This window comes from Chinchilla lanigera, unplaced genomic scaffold, assembly GCF_000276665.1.
Source record: "Chinchilla lanigera isolate Chin_1 unplaced genomic scaffold, ChiLan1.0 scaffold00023, whole genome shotgun sequence".
Classification (NCBI taxonomy): domain Eukaryota; kingdom Metazoa; phylum Chordata; class Mammalia; order Rodentia; family Chinchillidae; genus Chinchilla; species Chinchilla lanigera.
This window is the reverse complement of record NW_004955424.1, coordinates 12128245-12151921: the sequence shown is the minus strand read 5'-3', so window position 1 is coordinate 12151921 and position 23677 is coordinate 12128245. Positions and strand designations below refer to the sequence as shown.

At 37.8% G+C, this 23677-nt stretch overlaps 1 protein-coding gene across 1 annotated transcript in view; it reads left to right on the top strand.

Moving 5' to 3' along the window:
- Positions 1 to 21426, top strand: part of Alms1 (Alstrom syndrome protein 1) — a gene marked incomplete in the record, with an annotated part of 128189 nt that extends 106763 nt beyond the window's left edge. Inside the window, 7 exon segments of the mRNA XM_013514678.1 lie at positions 13569 to 13683; positions 14232 to 14432; positions 14695 to 14936; positions 15777 to 15930; positions 17037 to 17100; positions 20078 to 20177; positions 21271 to 21426. Coding sequence (XP_013370132.1) covers positions 13569 to 13683; positions 14232 to 14432; positions 14695 to 14936; positions 15777 to 15930; positions 17037 to 17100; positions 20078 to 20177; positions 21271 to 21315 — 921 coding nt within the window.
- Positions 21427 to 23677: the final 2251 nt, after the last annotated feature.

Sequence of the window (23677 nt, the reverse complement as noted above, 5' to 3'; positions counted from 1 at the left end):
TTGCTTTCACTGTGTCCTGTGTTTTAGTATGTTTTTTTTTTTAATTTATTTGAACTTATTTTCAAATTTCCTGTTATATTTTCTTTGACCATGAGGTATGTAAGACCATCATGTTTAGTTTTCATGTATTTATGAATTCACTAATTTACCTTGTTATTGGTTTGTTTTTATCTCACTGTAATTAGAGATAAACTTTGTATTAATTCAGTATTTAAATATACTGTGCCTTCTATTGTGGCTTAACATATGGTCTCTCTTGAAGAATGTTCCTTGGGGCCTTAAGAAGAATCTGTATTCTAATCTTGGTTGGAGTATTCTGAGTGTATAGTGTATGTAGCTAGTTAATAGTATTGGGCAAGTCTTTTATTTTCTTATTGGTCTTCTATCTGGTTTTTCTGTCCGTATTGGAAGTGGAACATTACTGTGGAATTATTTCTGCATTCAATTCTATAACTTGTTTATTTTGTATATTTTAAGGATTCATTATGAAATGTGTATATGTTCACAAGTGTTATATATACATCATGAGTTGACCTTTTTATCGGTATAAAATCCCTTTGTTTGTCTCTTGCAACCATTTTAAATTCAGTGTGTTTTGTCCATTACTAGGATAGCTACCTTAGCTCTATTTTGGTTATTATTTACTGGGAATATCTTTTTCTATCTTTTTACTTTTTTTAGATGGGTAGCAGGAATCGAACTCAGGACCTCTCACTTGCCAGGCAGGTGCTGTGCCGCTGAGCTATATCTCCAACCCTCTTTTTACTTTTAAACTGTTTGAATCTTTGGATCTAAGTGAGTCTTTTTGAGATCACATAAGTGATGATTCCTTTAGATCCTTTCTGTCATCTCTGCCTTCCAGTGGGGGGGTGGGGTATAACCTATTTATAGTTAAAATAATTACCTATAGGGCCTTATCCCATTGTGCTTTTCATTTCTGTAGGTTATAGATTTGTTTTGTTTCTCAGTTCCTCCATTACTGCATCTTTTGTATTTAATCAGTTTTTGTAATAGCTGCTTTGGTGACTGTAAGTAACATCTTAAGCATTTAACAACATAATATGAAATAATATCAACCTAGCTTCAGTAGTATATAAAACTACTGGTATACATTTTCATCCCTCCCTCTTCCTATATTGTTATAATCACAGATTGCATTTTAATTTTCTGTTCATTATCATGGATTTGTAATTATTTTGTGCATTTTCTCTTAAATCATATAGGACAAAAGGAAAAGTTATAAACCAGAAATACAATAATATTGGCCTTTAAGTTTGCACATGAAATTGCCATTAGTAGGATTTTTTCTTTGTGTAATTTTGAGTTATTATCTAATATCTTTTCAGTTTAGCTTGAAGGACTTCCTTTACCATTTCTTATAGGATGGATGTACTGGTAATGAATTCCCCCTGCTTTTGTTTATCTGGAAATCTCTGAATTTCTCCTTCATTCTTAAAAGACAGTTTCCCTAGGGTTTATAGTTACTACTTGTTATAAATTAAGATTATTAATGGGTTAGAGATATTTCCAGGTCATATTCTTTGTTGGTATCTGATGTCTTTGTTCAAAGATTTCTTTAAATTCATTCAGCTAGAAAAAGAAGAAACAAAAAAATACTCCAGGTTTTTGCATTTTGTAGTCGTCGTTGGGGAACTCTGGAAGTGCTTAGCCAGACTGTTCACAACTGTGTGTTAGTTTCACCACCTGCATACACAGAGCCTAAAGATCAACCAGTGGTGCAAGTTTATTGTCTTTTCAGATCTTTTCCAAGCACACACATTACTCTGCACCTGCACTTTCTAGTTTGCTTTGTAGTTTGCTTGATATAGTGAGGGAATTTTCAAAACGTTATGCTCCAAAGATTTTCACTGTGTTTCTTCAGTTTTCAGTTTATCTATTGTTTATCTCAATTTATTTTGTTAGGTAAAACAAAGCCAGGTTTCTTATGTCCTCAGAAAATACTCAAGCAAGCGGAAACACCCAATTCCTTGGGAACAAGCTACCTTTCCTATTCCTGATAAGGTTGGTTTTGACAGTTTTGCCAGGTTTTTTGATACTTATACGAAAAAGACAACCCCACCACCACCCTTTTCGGTCCCTACTTCACTGTTTTGGTAGTCACTTTCAAATTGAGTTATGTGTCCCTCCTATGATATTTACTATTTGTTTTTGTCATATCTGCACCATAACAGACATTTGTTAAAACTCTACCATCTTATTCCTGTTTGAGTTCATGGAGGAGTATCTTGCAAGAGGGTGCAAACTCCACTAGTTTCTGTAGTCTCCAGAGACATCGCATTCTTATCGTGCACCCTTGGTCTCAACCACCTTAGTTTCCATGCTACATCATATGTGAAACTTGAGGATGCTATGCTAAGTGAAATCAGTTAATCACAAAAAGAATTCCTTCCTTTTAAAGTCTGGACAGTATCCCATTGAATGTGTATACTGTACAGTATTTTGTTTATCCATTCACCCATTGATGGACATTTGGGTTACTTTCACATCTTAGCTGTTGTGAATAGTGCATGTGGTTATCCAGTTTTCCCAGCTCCATTTGCCAAAATAACTGTGCTTTCTCAATTGAGTGAACTTGGCACTCAAGTCAAAAGTCATTTGACCAAATATCTGAAGGGTTTATATCTCGGTTCTCTGTTGTATCTGGTCTGTTTGTCTTTTTTGCTAGTGTCATGCATGCTGTTTTGATTGCTGTATCTTTGTAGTATGTTTTAAAGTCAGAAAGTATTAGTTCGCTAATTTGTTCTTCTCTTTCTATATTGTTTTTGGCTATTTGGAATATCTGTTAATGCCAACATACGAAAAATTAAGAAATTGGCTATGTTGCTCCCCACCCAGTGCCACACACATTGTACCCTGCCCCAGCTAACCAAATTGTTATATTTTGTGACTTTTATAGAAGCTCATTATAGTAATATGGTTACTACATTGGTTAGCTTTACTTTGAAGGGGTTGGGGATGTAGCTCAGTAGTAGAGTCTGCCTCGCATGCATTAAGCCCTGTGTTTGGCCCTATTACCCTCTCCAAACACACATACTACACACCAAAAAATAAAAAGTGATAAAATTTTACTTCAGCTTTATAACTAAGATCACCAGTTATTTTACACTATTAATACTTTTAAATATACAATCATGTTTATCAAGAGTTTTTTTATATAACTGTATACAACTTTGTTAATTTAAATAGTTCTTTTGAATGGCATATTTTAAATAAATATGCAAAAAAGAGCATGTTTCAAATTCTTTCAAATTAAGATTGTCTATTACCTTTTTATAAAAACATCTTGAGCAAGTATAAAGGTTTTAGATAACAATCTTTAACTCAAAATTTTGTTAATTTTGCCCCCTGCTTTGTGGGTAGAAGTTAATGTTTATGTGCCCAAGTCAGCCCTGATATTTTCTCCCTTTGTTATGATTTTTTTTGTTCCTGGGTTCTTGTAGGTTTAAAAAAAATTGTTACTTTTCCAGAGTATGTCTCAGTATTGGTCAATCTCTTTATTTTTTTCTTATTGTTACAAAAATCACAAACAATATAATTCACCCTTTGAAACATATTATTCAGTGGTTTTTAATACAAAAGTTTTACAATCTTTATTGCTAATTGCTATTTTTGTCCTCCCCAAAAAACCTGTCCCATAGCAGTCAATTTCCATTCTCATCCCCCAGTGCCACCCAGCCCTGTCCTGGACAAGTATTTATCCCACTTTCTAGTTGTGTAGATTTACTTATTTGGGACTCTTGATAGAAATGGAATCACACGATATATAACCTTTTTTGTCTACCTTCTTTAACATAATTTTTCAAAGTTCATCCATGTTGTATCACATACCAGTACTTTATTGCTTGTTATGGCTGGGTAAAATTCGTTTTGTAGTTGTACATTGTGCATCATGTTTATACATTCATGAGTTAATGGACATTTGAGTTGTTTCTATTTTTTTACTTTCATGAGTAATGCTGCTGTAAAACAGTAGAAGTTTTTGTGTTAGAATATTATTTCAATTCTCGGGAATAATACTTAGGAATGGAATTGCTAAATCATATAGTAACTCTCTAATCTTGAGGAAGGCTGCTAGTCTTTTTTTCAAAAGTGGCTGTTGCATTTTATGTTCCTACTAGGATATAATATTAAGCCTCCAATTTTTCCATATTCTCATCAGTAGTTTTTATTGCCTGTCCTTTGGTTATAACCAGCCCAATGAGTACTAACCAACGTCTTACTTTGGTTTTCATTTGCACTTACTTAATAATTAGTAACCTTGAGCACCTTTTCATGTGCCTGTTGGCCGTTTGCTTATCTTCTATGAAAAAAATTCTGTTCCGATGTTTTGCTGAGGTTGTTTTTCACCTTCTTGATGTTTTGTGGTACACAGTTTTAAATTTCGACAGTCAAGTCCAATTTATGTATTTTTGTCACTTCTGCTTTTCATTTCCTATCAAACTGTTCCCTAACCCAAGAGGTCTATAATTTTAGATCTTACATTTAGGTCTGTGATCATTTTTTAATTAATTTCTGTATGTGGTATGGGGTAGGGGGATATAGCTTTATTTTGCATGTCAATACTATTTGTTACAAAGACTCTTCTTTCCTCCACTGAGGTGAGTACCGTTATCAAATGTATTTTATAGTAATAAACCATAAATACTGTTTTCCTTTGACATTAATAGGAGGCTCTGTGGGTGTCTTCGTTACTTTTTTCTCATTGCTGAGGCAAAATACCTGACACCCAGAATTAGAGGAGGAAAGCTTTATTTTGGCTCATGGTTTGTAGAGGTTTCAGTCTGTAATCGGCTGGCTCCAAGGCAGGGTGGAATGGCAGAGGGGTGTCGCAAAGGAGAAACACAGTTCATGGCAGGTAGAAGACAGCAAAAGCAGCAAGCAGTAAGTGACAAGTAGCAGCGCACTTTCTGTCCCTTACATCCTATCCAGACCACCAGCCCTTAGGGTGGGTGGCATTCACATCCAGGGTTGGGAAGCCTTAATCCTAGCATTATAACATGAATCAATCCCAGCATTACATCCTTGATCCTAGCAGCACACACCCTAGATCTGGCCACCTCCGAAAAAGTCCTCTTATGGCCTCGTGAGGCTTTGGAGGAACATCTAGATACAAGCCATGACACTGGGGAGGATGTATTCTCAAGTTCCTCATTGATTTCTGTATTTTTGCCTTCAGTACTAATTTGAACCACTAATCTCATAATGACTCTTTGTAAGAGTTTAATGAAAGAAAATGATTGTAGAAGTATTATATGCAGTTTCTATGATAGATTAAATTAAATTTTTTTTGTTGTTTTTGTTTTTCCGGTACTGGGAATTGAACTCATGACCTTGTGCTTGTCAGGCAAGCGCTGTGCTGCTGAGCTAAATCCCCAGCCCCTAAAATTTCTTTTAACTGAGGGCTAAAAAAAAAAAAAGCTGAGGGTTGAAATAAATATGATCCTTAATTCATAGTTTCTGTTGTAAAAATTTTGTCCCCACAGCCCATTCTCATTCCTCTCCCCACAGATAACTGGCCCTATTATGTAAATACCTTTTGGTTTACAAGAGTTCTTAGAATACTAATTGTGTGTGTGTGCATGTATTTTTTGTTTCTTTTTTTCGTGGGATGTGTGTACTGGGAATTGAACTCAGGACCTTGCACTTGCCAGGCAGGCGCAGTGCTGCTGGGCTAAATCCCCAGCCCTTGTATTTTTAATTTATATAAAAGCATATCATTTTTCTCATACTCAGTTTTGTACAGGATTTGTCTCTGTAGCTGTAAGTACATCTAATCCAAATTTATAGTCATCACATCATACTGCATGGCTACCTGCCAGTTTACTCATTAATTTTTCCTGTGATAGACACTCAAGTTGCTATCAATTCCCCATCACCACAAAACATAGCATTACTAATCTTTGTCCGTATCTGAACCCTTATAGACCTGTGTGAGACTGTCTTTAGTGTATATACCAGAATTGGAATTGTTGGGTCTATAAGCAGTCTGTATACTCAATTTCTTGCATTAGTACCAAACTTCTTCCCAGTCTCTATTCCTGCCAGGAACACATAAGAATTTCCCTTTCCACTTCCCTGCCAGTAATTTCTGGTTTTTGCCAATACATGAGAAATACAAATTTCTATGATGTGGGAAGATTTGTTTTTCCTTTTTAACTAGATGCTGCTTGTCTTAAGTATCTATTTCCTCACTGTAATTTCTAGGAAAGGTCTTTCGTCTTTGCTCTGCTTTCAGCCAGAGTGCATTTGTTATTCACAGACATAATGTAGAATGTGACAGAAGTACAACACCCTTTTTTTGGTGGGGGGGGGTACCGAGAATCAAACCCAGGACCTTACGCTTGCCCGGCAGGTGCTTGTGCCACTGATCTATATCCCTGGCCCGACAAAAGTACAATAAAAATGTAGTACTTTAATATGCTTTTCTGATTTTAGCATGTATTGTAGATAAGGAAAAATATGAAAGATTTCAATGAGTATTTATGAGCTTGATTAAAATATCTATATAAAACTTCTCCCCAAACCCAGTAACCACAGTTGTTCCAAATACCTGTGTATAGAATATGTACAGAAATTAATATGTGGAGACTTTATCAAAGTGAAAATGTATGATGAGAAAACTAATTCTGACAGAAATACAAAGGAGTTAATTGGATCAGATCATCCAAGTCAAAATATCTAACAAACTAAATATACCTAGCTTCCTGAGTGAAATAATTTGAATCATTCATGTAAGTATGAATTATCATAGGTATTCATTATATCTATTCATTATCATAGATACTAAAGCCCAGAGGAATGAGAATTGGGGAAATTAAAGGAGCAAGAAAATAGGGCCACCTCCAGATGGTAATTTTTCCAACCTTTTTCAAACCTGATAGACAAAAACCTTTGGAACCCATGTATTATATATTCATCACCCTCAATAAGATTTTCATGATCATTTGTCAACTTTCTGGCTTGTTTTTGTGGGCTGATTATTTTAACTGTTGGTTCATTTCCTTTCTCTGTACTCCAACCCTTAGGAAACTTTACTATCATGGTAGAGCTTCTTGACCTCAGTTCTGATGATCATTGGCCATAATAACTTCAATAGTTGGGGCTGGGGATTTAGCTCAGCGGCAAAGCACCTGCCTGGCAAGCGCAAGGTCGTGAGTTCGGTTCCCGGTACCGGAGAAAAACCAATAACTTCAATAGCATTTTAGCCATTGTCTCGCATAGTTTGAATTTTAACATCATTCAGAATTGTTTCCAGATCTGCACTGTTCAATCAAATACCAAAAGAAAATTTCCAATTACTTATTATGTTGACACAATGCATTTTTAATTTTCTGGGGAAGATTTTTCATACAAGGTAATTATCATACTTGCATGAATAGATAGTAAGTTCTGGTTGGTTTTTTTTTTGTTTGTTTTTTGTTTTTTTTCCAGTACCGGGAATTGAACTCACAACCTTGCGCTTATCAGGCAGGCGCTGTGCCGCTGAACTAAATCCCCAGCCCCCAAGTTCTGGTTTTCTAAAAAATGATTGATACTACCATCTGAGTTCCTGCTTTTTAAAATTTTTGCTTTGCTCTAAGAATTAAATATAAGCCAAAAATGATTTTTATAGACACTTCTTCATTACCCCTTACTGGTTAAATTTTATTAAAACTATTAGTTGACCTGAACTTTGGTAAAAAAAATTTTAGTGACAATAGACTATTATTTCTAATTTTGACTCTGTCTTACCAACGTGTATCTCCTTTCCTAAACTTGAGAGGTTATAAATTAGTTACCATAAACACGTCCTTCAGAAAGAAAAGCATCTCCCAGGAGGCATCTGGCTGACTGAAGACCAACAGTAACAATATTCTTACGTGAAGAATAGATATACTTTCTCAAGTACAATCTCCATGTACAAAGTGATGTTTTAATTAAAAACTTTCTTTCCTGGAACTGATGTCTTTAATCAATAAATATGAGAACGAGTCTTGACTAGTGTTTTTTAAAGTAATAAGGTACTACAAAAGTCCTGAAACATCTCTCAAATGGGGGCCTTTTCTTTCCTGCATAGACTAAAGCATTAGTGGATGAGTTTGCTCTAATACTGAGACATTAAATCAGAGCAGCCAGCTAGTATATATAGTCTTGGACTAGATGCAGCAGAAAGCTTAAAAATGGTAGCTACTAACGTCAGTTAATTTTTTGGTAACTTAAATCTCTATGTGGAAGCCCCATTGCAAAGAACTTACCCACACCCAGGCCCAGAGACTTCATGACTTGGGCAAGTGGATTGTTGTGGTTTACCAGCAGCATCCTTAAATGAATTAAAAAAGTAAATATAAAGTTCTGTCCTATAGTGGGTCCTCAGCACATTGTCATACACAGATGTAGGCCTGTGCATGTATTATTGCAAATCTGTGGCTGGAAGTCGGCATTACATGGCCATACTTGGCTCTAGGGCTAGAGTTTAATGCTGCATCACATCTGGGGCATCCAGTGTCCATTTTTGGGGGTGGTTGTCAATTCTTTTTTATATGAAAGCATCACCGTTGGTCCTCATTTTAGTAACATAGGATATGCCAAACTACAGCATGATAAGCATTTTCTCCAAACAGTGTAATCCACATTTCAGTTTGAATACATGAGTAAACATACTTTTATAGCTTTCTTGAGACAGTTTATATGCTATAAAAATTAGTGTACATCCTCCTTTAGAAAATAGTGTAATGTGTACAGTTTAGTGGGTTTTGGTTCTCACAGAATTGTGTAACCGTCTCCCTAATTTAACTTCAGGACATTTTTAACACCCTCCAGAAATATCCTGTATATATCTACAATCAGTTTTCATTTCCCCCAATTTTCACCGTTGCCACAGACCACAGACAGCCATTAATTACCTTTCACCTGTATGATTTGCTAATTCTAGATACTTCATATAAATGAAATTATACAATCTGTAATCTTTGGTGACTGGCTTCTTTTATTTAACATGTTTTAGCTACCTTGTAGCATATATTATTTTTATGGCCAAATATTCCATTATAGGAATATACCACATTTATCCATGAGTTTGTGGGTGTTTGGGTTGTTTCTCCTTTTTGGCTATCATAAGCAAAGCTATGGTAAACATTTATGTACAAGTTTTTGTGCAGCCATATGTTTTCACTTCCCTTGGTATATATACCTAGAGGTATATTATTTGATCATATGGTAAGTCTGTGTTTAACCATTTGACGAACTGACTTATCAAAGTGCTGGCAGCATTTTACCAGCAAAGTGTGAGGGTTCCAGTTTGCATTCCTAGTGAACACTAGTTTTGGTCTGTCTTTGATTTTCATCAACCTAGAAGGCAATATGTTTAGAGAAAAATTTTTTTAGACTTTTTAAGTATCTATAGGTATGAATTAGACAGATTTTAACTAAAAATAGAAACACCAGAGCTACTCATCTAATGTGCTATAGATACATTTTCATCCCTTATGGTATGTATCATGGCTGGTCATGTGCTGTGGATGTCCAGGTTCACAGAATCTCAGGCTTGGAAGAGACCACAGGAGGCGTGTGGTGCTATCCACTCCCATCACATCCACACTTCTGCTGCATCTGTGCCAGAGAACCCACCTGCTTCTGCTTCAACAGCTCTACTGCTCCTTTGTTCCAGTGGCAGCCCATTCCATTTGCTTTGGGCTCCTGTTATCAAAGGTGTTCACACAAAAAGATCCACAATCTACTTACATCGGAATCCCTGGCTCTGTTCCCAGAAGTATACTCTGAAGGCAAAGGAGATCTAGTCTCCCTATGAGGCCCCTGAGGTATTTTATTTAAGGTTGTCCCTTTGAATCATTTCTCACAGATCGTGGTTTCTATCTCCCTTTCCAAATTTGACAGCTGTCTTTGGTCTAAGTTTGTTGACATCTCATTTTAAACATGTCCCTTCAAACTAAGCATATTATGCACTTCAGATGGGAGGAGGGTGTTGACTGAGCCACCTGGAAACTAGGGCATTTCTCTGACCTAACATGCATAGTCCCTACTTACTATGAAACTTAAAACTTGATTGCCATACCTTTCTCTGTAAATATTTGAACTGGTGATATAGTCATATAATACAAAAATTTTTTTATAAGCAAGTCCTCCCTACTTGTGTTCCGCAGGCATCAGTTCTCCTTCCCAGAGGCAGTGTTACCTGTTTCTTACATAATAGAGTTGTGCAGTCATCACCACTATCCAGTTTTAGAACATATCTTTCACCCCAGAAAAGTCCCTGTGCCCACTGTCAGTCATTCCTCGTTCCCAGGCCCAGGCAACTACAAACTTGCCTCTTTGGGACTTTTCATATGAAAGATTCATACAATAGGTTGTCTTTTACATCTAGCTTATTTTAAATAATGTTTTCAAGGTTCATTCATCTTGTAATACATACCAATTCATTCTTATTGCAGAATAGTATTCTGTTGTGTGGATCTGTTTTCTATCATGCTTTTGGTGTTGTATCTGTTTTTGTTTTTCACCTAGCCAGTCACAAAGATTTTCTTCTATATTTTAAAAGTTTTTTAGTTTTAGTTATTAATCAAGTGTGTGACTTTTTTTGTTTTAGTTTTTGTTGTTTTTTTGCGGTACCGGGAATTGAACTCATGACCTTGTGCTTGCCAGGCAAGCGCTGTGCTGCTGAGCTGAATCCCCAGCCCCTAAGTGTGTGACTCTTGAGTTAATTTTTGTGTATTGGTGGGATATCTATAATCTCTGTGCAGAGAGAGCCAGTTGTCCCAGCATCATTTAGATATCTGTCATATCCTTCAGTGAGTTACCTTTGGTCCTTTGTTAAAAATCATTTCACCATAAACTAAGTTTATTCTGAGACTCTCATTTCTGTTCCATTGATATATCTATGTCTATTTTTACACCAATATTACAATGTTGTGATTACTGTTGCTTTATAGTAAGTTTTGAAATCAGGAAACATTTAGTGCATCTTTATTCCGTTGTGATCCTTTGTATTTCCATATAACTTTGAGGTCAGCTTATAATTTTCTTTAAAAAAAGCTTGCTAGGATTTTGATAAGAGATTGTGCCCAATGTATAGGTTAATTTGGGAGAAATTGCCATCCTAACAATTTTGACTCTTACAATCCATGTATGTGGAATGTCTCACCATTTATTTAGATAATATTTTCATCCCAGCAATGTTTGTAATTCTCAGTGTGCAGACTTGGCATGTCTGTTCTTAACTTTTATTCCTAAATGTTTCATTCTTTATGCTTTTGGGAATGGAACTGTTTCCTTTATTTTTAGATTGTTCATTACTAGAATATAGAGATATCAGTGACTTGTTTTTAAGTCACACTGATCTTCTTTCTACAACCTGACCAAATTATTTATTTTGTACTTCATTGTGGATTACTTCGTATTTTTAAATGTAAGATCATGTCATTGGCAAGTAAAGAGTTTTACTTCTTCCTTTCCAATGTGAGTTTTCTTTTCAAATATTTTATATACACATTAAAAAAAAACCTACATAAGTTGTCTACTCTTTTTCATAAAAAGATCAGCACACTTTACTATACTCAAATATCTATCTTCAAAGTCGGTCTGTTTTAGTACCTAACATTCTGTTTGTTTTTTACAGCTGCAGAGAAGGTATAAGTATAGTGTGCTATCCATTAATCGTATCTTTATTGTCCTTTCTGTACTTGATTTTTAACATGGCAGTCTCATAGGTTTTTACAGTTTACCATCTAAATCATTTGTTCTAACATAATTTTGGAGATCAAGATTTTCTTCCGTTTTCTAGTTGGGAAAACTGTCTCAAGTTGTGGCTTGAGAGTCAACTGCTAAAGGGAAGATCTGAGACTAGCTCAGATCCTTGAATCCCAGACCTAGAGCTTTTTGCCTGCATCAAAGTTACCATTCCTGCCCCATAACATGCAGACGTTTACAGTTGTCTCAACTAAACATCTTTTTGTTTACTCCTGATTCTTACTATTATTTGGGATCTTCATAGCCATTCAGACACACCCCTATGTACATTATATAGAAAGTCTCCCTCTCCTCACTTATTCCAATACTGATACATAAAATACTAAGAAAAAGCTAGGACCAAGCCCAGTGACTGGAATACAGTAGTTGCGTAGTTAGCATTTGTTGTCAAGTACAAGATGTACTACTTAGTAACAGGCTTTGTATTGACAGTAATATTTGGACAAGGCCAATTTAGTTATCGTTTTACCAATTTCTGGTAAAACAAGTCATAAAAGTCCATCTTTCAAACATGCCATGAGATGTTTCCTGATTTTGTTCAAATCTAGCTGTGTGGACTACACATTCTTTTAGTCTGCCAGTCAATATTTTGTTCAGAATATTTTCTGAACAAATATTCCAAGTACCACGAAGTAAACTTACCACAGAATCATGGTAGGCCTTTAGAAACTGGAAATACTCTGATTTTTAAAAAGATTAGCATTGTAAACTGCTGGATGTGACACTGGTGACTTGTAAAATTTAGAGCTGATCACTAATCTGATAATTTGCAAGCATTTCAAAGTCAAAAAAAGGGAACAAAATCTTCATCTCCAAAATTATATGTTAGAACAAATGCTTTAGATGGTAAACTGTAAAAAACTGTGAGACTACTTTCCTAGTGACCATATCTACTAGGAAAACTAGGGTAGCGTGGTAGGGTTATTATGCCTGCCTTCCAGATTTCTGGCTGGAATTTGGTACTTGGAGTATTTGTTCAGAAAAGCAGACACTGTTCTCTCTTGTTACTTGGGCTTCAATTCACTTCTGCCAAATTTGCTTAAGTAAAAAAAAAGTCACTTGGCACTTACAATATAGATACCCAGCCCTTCCCCAAGAGATTATAATTCATTGTTCTGGGTTATTCCCCTCCCACAATATTTTTATAGTGAGCAAATTTAAGAAAGACTGTTGTATGCTGTATTTGTTCAACTTTAATAGTCTTTTCCTTAACCACCAACATTCTGCCATCAGCTTCAGTCCCTTAACTTACCCTTCATTGTTCTGCTTTTCCTGCACGGAACTAAAAAGGCCTCTGGACTCTTTCATGCTTAAAAAAAAAAAAGACTCCACTCAGTCAGGACTTCCCTTGGGACCTTGCTGCTTTTGGTGTTGGCATAAGTGCCTGAATCTACTCTAATTGGAGAGCACTCTTTGCAGCTCATCACTTTCTTTAGCTGTTTCCAGACCTCTTATCTTGCACCAAAATTATGTGCAGGTGTCATTTGAGAATTTTATTCTGTAAATGCATCAGGTTAAGGTTTGGCATCTTCAGAGTTTGGTTAAGCCCTGGGAAAATGCATGGCTTAGCCCCTTTCTGTCTTACATAAGTCTTGGCAGCTTGGGCCCTGTTGAACTATAGCAGCATTCTGTTCCCTTTCATGGATATGTGACAGCACGTTAACATGGTTCGCAGCATTTTTCCAACTGCATCTCAATTTTAATTAGACTAGAAAGAATTGTTGAGGACTTGAAGTCTTTTTTATACTGTGTGTAACTTTGCCATTGACTATAGGTAGCTAAAATAGAATCTCTTGTTTTTCCAGGTGGCACATCATATTTCTTCTGACTCTATGTCATCTGCCAGTAGCTTTTTGAGTTTAAACTCTACACTTTGCAATGAAAAAAATGGGCCCATGTTAAATAAGGGCGTGCAGGCAGGTAAGTCACTTGAAGTTAAGCTTTTCCAGTGAAATAAAACTGTGAATTCTTAAACGTGTTACTCAATTTCATTCATAACAAAAAAGGTGAAGATTAACACTACTTGTAAATTTAAATGCCACTTTTCACCTATAAATTGACAAAAATCCAAGTTTACGAGTAAGAGTGTATGAAAATAAGTACCCTCAAACATTCTAGTGGGTGTATAAATTGGTACAACCCTTGTGAAAGGCAGTTTGGCTGTTTCTACCAAAACTAATTTGACCTGGTGTTTTTACTTTTAAAAATTTAACCTATAGATATACTTGGAAATGTGCAAATGGCAAGTATACAAAATTAAATAGCAGAAAGTTAAAATCACCTTAGATATCCCTCAGCAATTAAATAGTCAAAAAACTGAGGAGGAAAAGCTGTTTATCGATTTTTGTGGGGACAAAAAAGGGCAGCATGTCTTTGAAGAATTAAAAAGTTTTACGTGCTTATTGGAATGAACTTGTCAGCTAAGCCTCAAGGATACTCCCAGAGACATCTGTGACCTTCCCCCTCAGGTAATTTGGAGATTGTGACTGGTGCCAAAAAGCACACTCGTGATGTTGGAGTGACTTTCCCAACTCCTAGTTCCAGCGAGGCTAGATTAGAAGAGGACAGCGATGTAACTTGGTCAGAAGAAAAACCTGAAGAGAAAAAGCTGTTTACCGATTATCGTGGGGACAAAAAGTTAAGGAAGAACAAACCAATTTCCTATGAAGGTCAGTTTCTAATTCCAGGTTTTATAGCAGAAAATAGTGAATGAAGTCTTTGGCAGTGCTAAAATTCTTTATTTCTAAGTGAGTAAGTATCTAGAACTACATTACAGAGTCATACCTGCAGTTAAAACAGACTCGAGGATACGGTGGGGTCCACTCAGAGCTAAGCCTCCTGTAAGTCTATATTATACATGTCTTTGATGAGACCTGGATGGAACTATAACAATGATAAAACGTTTTTTCTCCTTAAAAATATTTCCTATAGGAGTTTCTTGGTTTGTTCCTGTGGAAAATGTGAAATCTGGATCTAAGAAGGAAAACTTGCCCAAGAATTATGGCCCGGGCATCTCCTGGTTTGAACCAGTAACCAGAACTAAACCCTGGAGGGAGCCACTACGGGAAAAGAACTGGCAGGGACAGCGCATGGGTGGTCAGGGACCAGTGGCTGACCAAGGTGGAGAGGATGGCCAGGGCCCACCGAGGCCATTTGTGAAAGCAACCCTACAGGTATAGTGGCATCAGGTTAACTTTAGCCGTATATTTAGGTGGGAAAGGGCAAGACAGGAAGAACTATCTGTGACTTGGCATGCTAAGGTTTAGTCGTGACTGACCCTCTTTTTTTAGCAGCTCCGCAGTTCCTCTGTGTCACTACATAAGGACTTGGTTTCTCATCATTAATTAAAAGCTGCCTTGTTCTTAACTTTCTAAATAATGTGCCACCCTCAGGATCTGGGGACAAGGTAACAAGGGAGGATGTTGTGTGGCAAGCTTTTAGATACTCACCGTGGCATTTCCAGAGGCCTGGGGTTTGTGTGAACATTTTATGTCCACCATTGAGGTAATGTCAATTCCTTCTTATTGCAGGATTCAATAGGCACCTTCTTAGCACAGGATTCAAAAAGCATTGTTCTCTCTCTTTTTTTTCCAGTGCTAGGCATTGAACCCAAGGCTTTGCACATGCTAGGCAAGCCCTCCAGCACTGAGTATCTCCCCAACCCTCACCAACCATCTCTAGCCCTCATTTCCAGCCTTAGAGGTTAAAGGAAATGTTATTTAATGAGATATTTGTCTGAAGAGAAGTTTAAAATGCCACAGTGGCTGAGCTCTGTCCTATCAACATTCTGGAGAGTTGTAACTGCCATCGTTCCTTCTTGGCTTCTTCAGAGGCGTTCCTTTGATTGCTGCTGGAGCTCCCCTCAGCAGAGAAGTATCACAGTAGCCCTTAACTAAAGATATTTTCTGAGCACTAGAAATTGGTTCTCCAAACCTACTGGGTAGATACTATTTTTCTGGGCACTTAGATAGCAACTTGCATCATTAATATAGGTTGGGCTTTTTCCTCCTTAGGAATCACTTCAACTTCACAGACCTGACTTTATCTCTAGCTCTGGGGAGCGGATAAAGCGCCTGAAGTTAATAGTCCAGGAGAGGAAGCTGCAGAACATGTTACAGAGTGAACGGGATGTGCTGTTCAACACTGTGCATCCCCTGCCCAGGAGAGGTACACCCTTTTGTAGCTTTCCTGTTAGTCTCTAGAAAAGGCAAGATAACTGCTCTGTTGGTAACTGTTAAATACTATGAAAACTGAATGTGATTTTGTGCTTACTGAGGCTCAGATCTTAAGCTAACAGAAACAGTACAACTTTAAACACTTTCATGGTGGGGCTGGGGATTTAGCTCAGCGGCAAAGTGCCTGCCTGGCAAGTGCAAAGTCGTGAGTTCGGTTCCCGGTACCGGAGAAAAACCAAAAAAAAAAAAAAAAAAAAAAAAAAACCACAAAAAAAACCACTTTCATGGTACAGGTAATTTAATATTCTAATCTGATGGCTGCATCTTAAAAAGGAGATGTACAGTGATAATGGGATTTTTTTTTTAAACCAGCGCTCGCTCAGTATCCATGAGCAAGTTGGTTACAAAAGTTATAAGATGGAGCCAGTTTTGGCTTTCCTGCTTCATAGGGTGGTATTAATAACAACAACAGTAATAAACGCATAGCTCTTACATCTTGTCCATATACTGTTCTCACAACACCTCTCTTAAAGTCAGTACTGTTGATATCCTATTTCACAGTGGGAAAATTGAAGCAGAGAGAGATTAAATGCTCTGCCCTAGGTTACAGCCTCTCAACTAAAAGAGCTAAGATGTAAATCCAAGTAGACTGGCTCCAGAGTCTGTGTACTTAATAATTACACTGAGCCTAAGATCTCAATAAAATAATTTGTGAAAGCTGTGAAAACTATAAAGTACTACCTAATGCTGTCATCACATCCTTACCAATAAACCAGTGTTTTGGTATAACTGTTCTGTGCCACAGAATATTGTCTTCAGGTGGTTGTCATGGTCACGCTAGTCCAATGATAGCAAACCTTTTAGAGTTTTCAGTGATACAAACAGCCCGCATGGCATGCGTGCCATAGGTTCACCACCACTGATGTAATGTAATCCTGGCTTTGGCTTTGGTCTTAGTCATTGGTTATTGCTTACCAACCTGTACAGCCAGCTCAGGTTAGGGGCACAAATTCAAGCTGCTCTTCTTATACCTCTAGAGTGCCACTTCTTTCTTTATTAAGTCACTGTCTACTGAAAACCACTTCTTTTCTTGCTTAGTCTACCTTGCTGCCCAGAAGAAGAAGCCTATTGGAAAGAAGGAGATGATTCAGAGGTCTAAACGGTAAGGCCATTGTGAAGGTATAAACTGGACTACCAGAAATTACCCGGGTTAAAAAAATCTCATCTTACACATGCAATTAGAAAGGAGAAAAATACTTTTCTCTTTTCCAGAAAGGTCAGAAACTCTGGCTTTACTCCAGAGTAAAGGCATAATACCTTGAAATATCATGAGAAAGTTAGTTGTGAAAGTGGCAGCAGATATGGTATGAATTATTAATGTATAAAGGATTAAAAGATCTGAACTAATTTGCATATATTAGTCAGGCTTGTCTTTATTCAAAACCTAGATATTAAAAATAGTTTGAAATAACATTAAATATTTATTTGAAGCCATGCCCTCTATCTTAGCAATCTTATTTGTAGCAATTTATCCAGTAGAGTGAGGAATAATGGGAGTGCTCTTTAACCATTAAGTTTTTAAAATCAAGTTTCAGGAGCATTCTTACAGTGCAGTCATTTGTGGTCTTTGAAAGAAGTAATTATGGTTATATAGATGTGTATATTTTTATATGCAGAGAATATCTCTAGAGGACAAAAAATCCTCTTATAATAGTGTTTGCCTTTGAGAAAAAGAACTGAGTGGCTGGAGAACCCTCAGATTAATTTTTCTCCTGTTTATATTTTTTGAATCTTGCACCGTTGCACATACTAGCTATTAATTAATTCATTTGAGATAGCATGTGTTGATCATGACCCTGCCATGGAAGACTTAAGTTAAGGGTTACATTTTTTAGTTCATTGGAGGCTTGCTTTAATAAGAATAGTTTTATAGTTGGCAGGGTGCTTCTGAAGTAATGGTTCTTAAAACAATTTACCTCCTGTAACTGAGGCTTCTCTCTTGAAATCTTGTTTTCTACTGCCTTTTCCATGGAGCATAACTGCTACTTGATAAGAGTAACTGACAGATCAACTGATTATTGTGACTCAGGTATATGACAGATATTTTCTTGAAAATGAAAATTGAGTCACTTCAGAGAAAATAGCTGACAGTATTTATTCTCTGTCACTTCAGAAAAAACAGCTGACAGTATTTGTTCCCAAAGAGAAAATTTGACCTTTGAACAAAGGAAGGAATTCTAGAGAACCTATCTTCACCACCATTAGCTTGAAAACTTTCTAGTATTTAGGCTTTTCTGACAAGATCAACAGTGATATTAACAAATGTGATGTTTTTCATGTAATGTAAGTAAATTTATCAACATTTGGGAGATTTGCATAACTCTCTGGAGCAGGATTTTCCAAATGATGTTATAAACTCAGGCATGGATAAATGCCCCATTTAAAATGAAGATAGACTGATGAATTTTTATCTGACAGTATAAAAAAGTTACTAATCTGATTTCAGATTGTACTTGCAGGTAATTTTTAAGAAACTACCACTTGTCAAGTTTTCATGTATTAAAGAAGATCAGCAGTTATCTAAAAAGAATGTTAAAATATTTTTCTCTTTTCCAATTGCATGTGTAAGATGAGGTTTTTTTAACCTGGGTTATTTCTGACAACAAACTTAATACAGAAGCAGTTACGAGTCTAGCTCTCTTCTCTTAAACCAGACATTAGGTTTGCAAAAAATATACAACTTTGCCAGTCTTCTAAAATTTTTTGTTTTTCTTAAAAAAAAATAGATTACTTGTGTTAACGTGTTCACAGGCTTATGATTATTTTTTCAGCTTATCATTATTTCTAAGTGAATGAATAAATAAGTTTTGTTTTGTCTTGATTTAGTTTAGTTTTGTGGTGCTGGGCTTTGTACATAATAGGCAAGCACTCTACCACTGAGCCACCTACCCAGCGCCTAAGAACTAAGTATTTAAATTTTATTTAACTTGTAATATGGTATCAATAGATAAAATCCACATTGGGAGTTCACAGTTTTTAGAGATGTAAAGGAATCCTAAGCCCATATAATTTGAGAACCATTGCTTTATTTTAATTCTGTCATAAAATTTAATTAAGAGAGAAATTGTACAGCATTCCTTGTGTGGCAGCTCATTACACTGTCACTTTAGCAACAGAAGTCCTTGTTGTAGGGCACTATGAGGCTTACCTACAGGAAGACAGGCAGGGCATCTTCTGTAAGAAATTGATGTTTAATCATAAATATACTTGTAGGAGAAGGATAAGTTCACATCTACTGGGTGGAGACTCCAAGTTTTAAACATTTTTTATTATTCACTCTATTCTATAACCTACTTAACTATTCTTTTGTTGGAAATGTAATTATTTCCAATCAGAAATGTTTGTCACACACACATTTGGTTGTGCTTCTTCCAGCTTCAAATCAGTGACATCCAATGCCAGATAGAACTGAACCTCATTTTTCGTTTGACCTAAGATCCTCTACAACCCAACTCACTCTCATCCTACCTGCTTCCTACATGTCACCCTGCATTGTGGCTCAAGCAGTCCTGGCTTTATTCTTGCCAATACTCACTTTTTCCTGACATGTGCACCTTTTGTCTTACCGCCTTTTCTTTTTCTGCTCTTCAGGATCCAACTCAAACCTAATCTCATCTCTAAATTCTTTCCTGAACGCCTTCTATCAGAATAAGTTTTTTTCTCCTATAACTCTGCAGCATTTTGTAGATATAACTATTGTAATACTTTCGTTTCTCAATAATTTGTGTTTAAAAATACAGTAGTAATACCTGTTTGTTATCTTATATTGAAAGAATGCATTTTCCTGTATTGAGGAGAAAACAGAAATTTACCCTTACCCCCTTTGTCCCAGAAGTATCCACTATTAGCAAGATTTTATTGTATTTCTGCTTAGTTATCTCTTCCAGATTGTGAGCGCTCTAGGTTGGGGTTCTTTATGTCCAGGTGTCTGACAGCAAGCTGGGCACATTATATAGGCTGGGCCTGTCTGAAAGAGTGAATGTCTGTAGAGCTTAGGGAGGTATGGTGAGAAGAAATCGTTTACCTCTGTGCCTTGTGACTTCATGGCTTTCTGTCTTCCCACTGGTACCATTTCTAAGGATTTATGAACAGCTTCCAGAAGTACGGAAAAAAAGAGAAGAGGAGAAAAGAAGATCAGAATACAAGTCCTACCGGCTGCGCGCTCAGCTGTATAAAACGGTCAGTGGAGTTAGTACTATATCTAGAGCAGGATGGATTGGGTTTATCAGTGGGAGAGAAATGGAGAGAAAAAGTCAGTCTGATCTGTTTGGGCCTTCACTCAGAATGACCCAAGTTTGAGAAGTGGAGTGAACTGAAACTCAAAATGCACAGTTCCAGTGCTAAAACTTCAAACTTAATGCACTTGTTAACAAGTTTCAAATCAGACTGAGTTTCTCTGCCTCAGTTGTGTATGGCACTTGCCATGCATTTGGAATGAAACCATATTCCCCACATAGGCAGCTTAGATACCATGATGGAAATTCTCAGAACATCAGAGTAGTCAGAGCCCCAAAGGATTTTATGCTCCTCATGGATAAGTCAGATACAGTGGAACAAATTTTGCAGCCAGGATTGTAGAAAGAATTAAGTTTGTGAACTGATTCCTCTAGGACTGCTAAAGTAAACTGGAAAATGTCTAAGTGTGGCTTAAGAGGCAGTGTGGCTTACTGGCACTGCGGGTCCAAGATCGTAGCCCCAGTGGATCAGTGGTGCTACAAATGCAGAAGCTCATAGGGTAAAGATCTTGCTACGAGTTAATTCCTGAGAAACCAGACTGCCTGCTGGGCACCAGACTGCCTGCTGTGTCCTTCATTGTTCTTGTTTCCCTCTCAGCCCCTCACTACACAGCAGAGGACTCTGAAGGTCAGAAACCCAGAGACCGGATCATATCAGATGGGGTTGGAGAACAGTCAGTGAAGTGCGCCCACAGCTCAGGCTGCCTTTCCAGGGGAAGGGCCCTGGCGCTGCCCAGTTTGTCTAGGGTGTCACTATGCTGCGCGTGGGCTGCGGACTAGTTAGTTTATTAGGATTATAGATTATCTGTATTTATGTGGAAATGATAAGTGTTGCTTACAGATCATCTTTCCTAAACTCCAGGAAATTTTTTCTTTCGTTCTTTTTTTTTTTTTTTTCTCTAATTGCTAGTTTCTGTAGCTAAGTAATGTGAATGAGATTTGAGTGTCTTCAGCAACACAGCTGGGGTGAGAAGTGGCTGTCTGCTTTTGATGGTGAAAGTACTTGACTTCTCTCTTGTCTTTCTTTTCTTCCACAGAAAGTGACCAATCAACTCCTGGGGAGAAAAGTGCCCTGGGACTGACACAAAATTATTTTCCTCAGAGCCTTGGAATTATATTTTTTGAACCTGGAAGAACGCAGTCCTTATTTTTATGCATCTGGTTTAATAAAGCTTACTCTTTGTCCTTGTGTATCTTAGCAATAGTAACTTCTAGAGTATGGAGCAAAGTGTTGGTCAGAATGACTGATAGTGTGGGAGTAATCATTTCTCCATAGAGGCCTTGCCTACAGGGTACGATAACAATATCTCTTAATTCTAGTCAAGAGTGACTCCCTTTTTGTATGTGTTTTTATACTTTTAGAAAAGAAATAACTTTGATTTACTCATAGTAAAGCAAGTAGTAGAGGATCATTTCCTTCCCATCTGGAGCAAGGAGCTGGGCAGTGTCTGCCGTGACATTTCTGAATACATTAGTGGAGGGAAATGGGCTCTTAGAAAGAAATGTGGTCTGTCTCTTTAGAAACACAGTGTCTTAGGTACTTTTTTTATTGCTGAAACAAAATACATGACACCCAAAGTTAAAGGAAGAAAGGTTCATTGCAGCTCACAGTTTATAGAGGTTTCATTTCATAATTGGTTAGTTCCAAAACTGGTGGCATGGCAGAGGGGCATCAGAGAGGAGAAACAGTTTGTGTCAGGCAGAAGACAGCAAAGAAGCAGCAAGCAAAGTAGAAGCAGCAGTGATAACAGCCGCCCTCTTTCTGTCCCTTATATTTTATCCAGGCCACACATGCTTAGAGTGACTAGCACTCACATTCAGGGAGGGCCTTGCCATTCTTCACAGCTAGAACTATGCCTGACCACCCAGTGGGCTACTTTAGTAATCACACACCCTTGATCCCAGCATCATAGACTTAATCCCAGGTCATACACTCGAGATCGAGCCACCTCTGAAAAGCGCCATCTATGACCACAAGAGGCTTTGGAGGGGATAAGTAGGCAAAAGCCATAATACACAGCATGGCCAGCATGGTACGTACTGTGTTACGGGCTCTGTGGGAAGTATGTGGTTATGATACCCACGAGATACACTGAGCCTCCTCCCAGCCTCTCTTCATCGCCCTATGGAGTAGCTTTGGCAGCTGGCCACCAGCCTTCTTCGGTAGGTTTTCTTTCACTCACCCTCTTGTTTATAGTATTGAAGACTCAAACTTATCATCATCACACATGAAACTAATCCTTATAATCTAGAGAGTGACTTTTGAAAAAGATGAGTTGATAAATGAGATAATGCACACAGAGCTCTTAACCCAGTGCCTGAATCAAAGTACAGGAGCTCCCCACCCCCTAGAATTACAGCCCCAAAGTTGAGAGGGAAGATGTAGAGCAAGCTCATTGTAAGTTCAGTGAGCCCTAGCAGCAAGGGCAGTCAGGGCCAGTGGCCTTCCCAAAAGTCTCCTGGAGGCCATATCAGAGAGCAGGTGCTGCCCCCAAACCACACAGAGATTTCAGGTCATGCCATCTAGGATCCCACTGAACCCTAAAAGAAGCCAAGAAGAAGCAGAGATGACCAAGTGAATTAACTACTTCGGGCTACCTATAAAATGAGAGGGCTGTTCTAAGCTCCAGGGTGCTGTGACTATTTACATGTTCCTTAGGAGGTTACTATTCATCATAGAAACACAAAGTATAGCTATCCCAAAACCTGGCTCTACAAAGAAATCCAGGAGGGTGGAGACATTAGGATTGATGAGCATGCTCCCCTTTAGGCCCAGGGCTGTGTCATCCAGATACCTTCCCAGAGTATTTACGGTCAGGGCCTAGGAAGCCCCAGGTGGCAGCTGGCAGCCAGCTCCTCCCAGCCAGCCCCAGCCAAAACATACTTTAAGAATGCTACTATACTATGAGTGTGCTGGGGAACCTGGTAACATCTCTTCTAGGATGTTTTAAACAGGAAACCCACAGGCTGGCTTGCACATTAAAGCAGTATTCTCACAGGCCACCACCCACATCAGAGTACAAAATGGGGTTTGAGGGTTGCTAAGAGTTCTTACATCTTCCTGCCTCCTGTTCGCAGAGACCTTTGACGGAATGCTGCCTGCAGAATCCAAGTATCTGCCTCAAAGACATTCCTTACTCCTCTTCCAGAATCTTTTCTGACCCCAAACCTCAGGATGGTTCCCGTACTCTACACACATCCTTTTGAGCTGTGCACCTGGCAGAAGCCATAAAGTCGCCACCTTATGCTGCCATTCCTATGGCCATCAGGCTACTCTACTCCCCCTCCACCTGCCACACACCCCTCTTGTACCAGGATTATGTTAGTCTGAAAATGCTCTGCCCAGGCCTGGCAGGACTTCATTTTTTTGTTCTTACACAGGTGCTGGAAGCCCAAGCCATGGCCAAACAGTGCTCTTGGTTCAGCATTAGGTGGGATTCACTC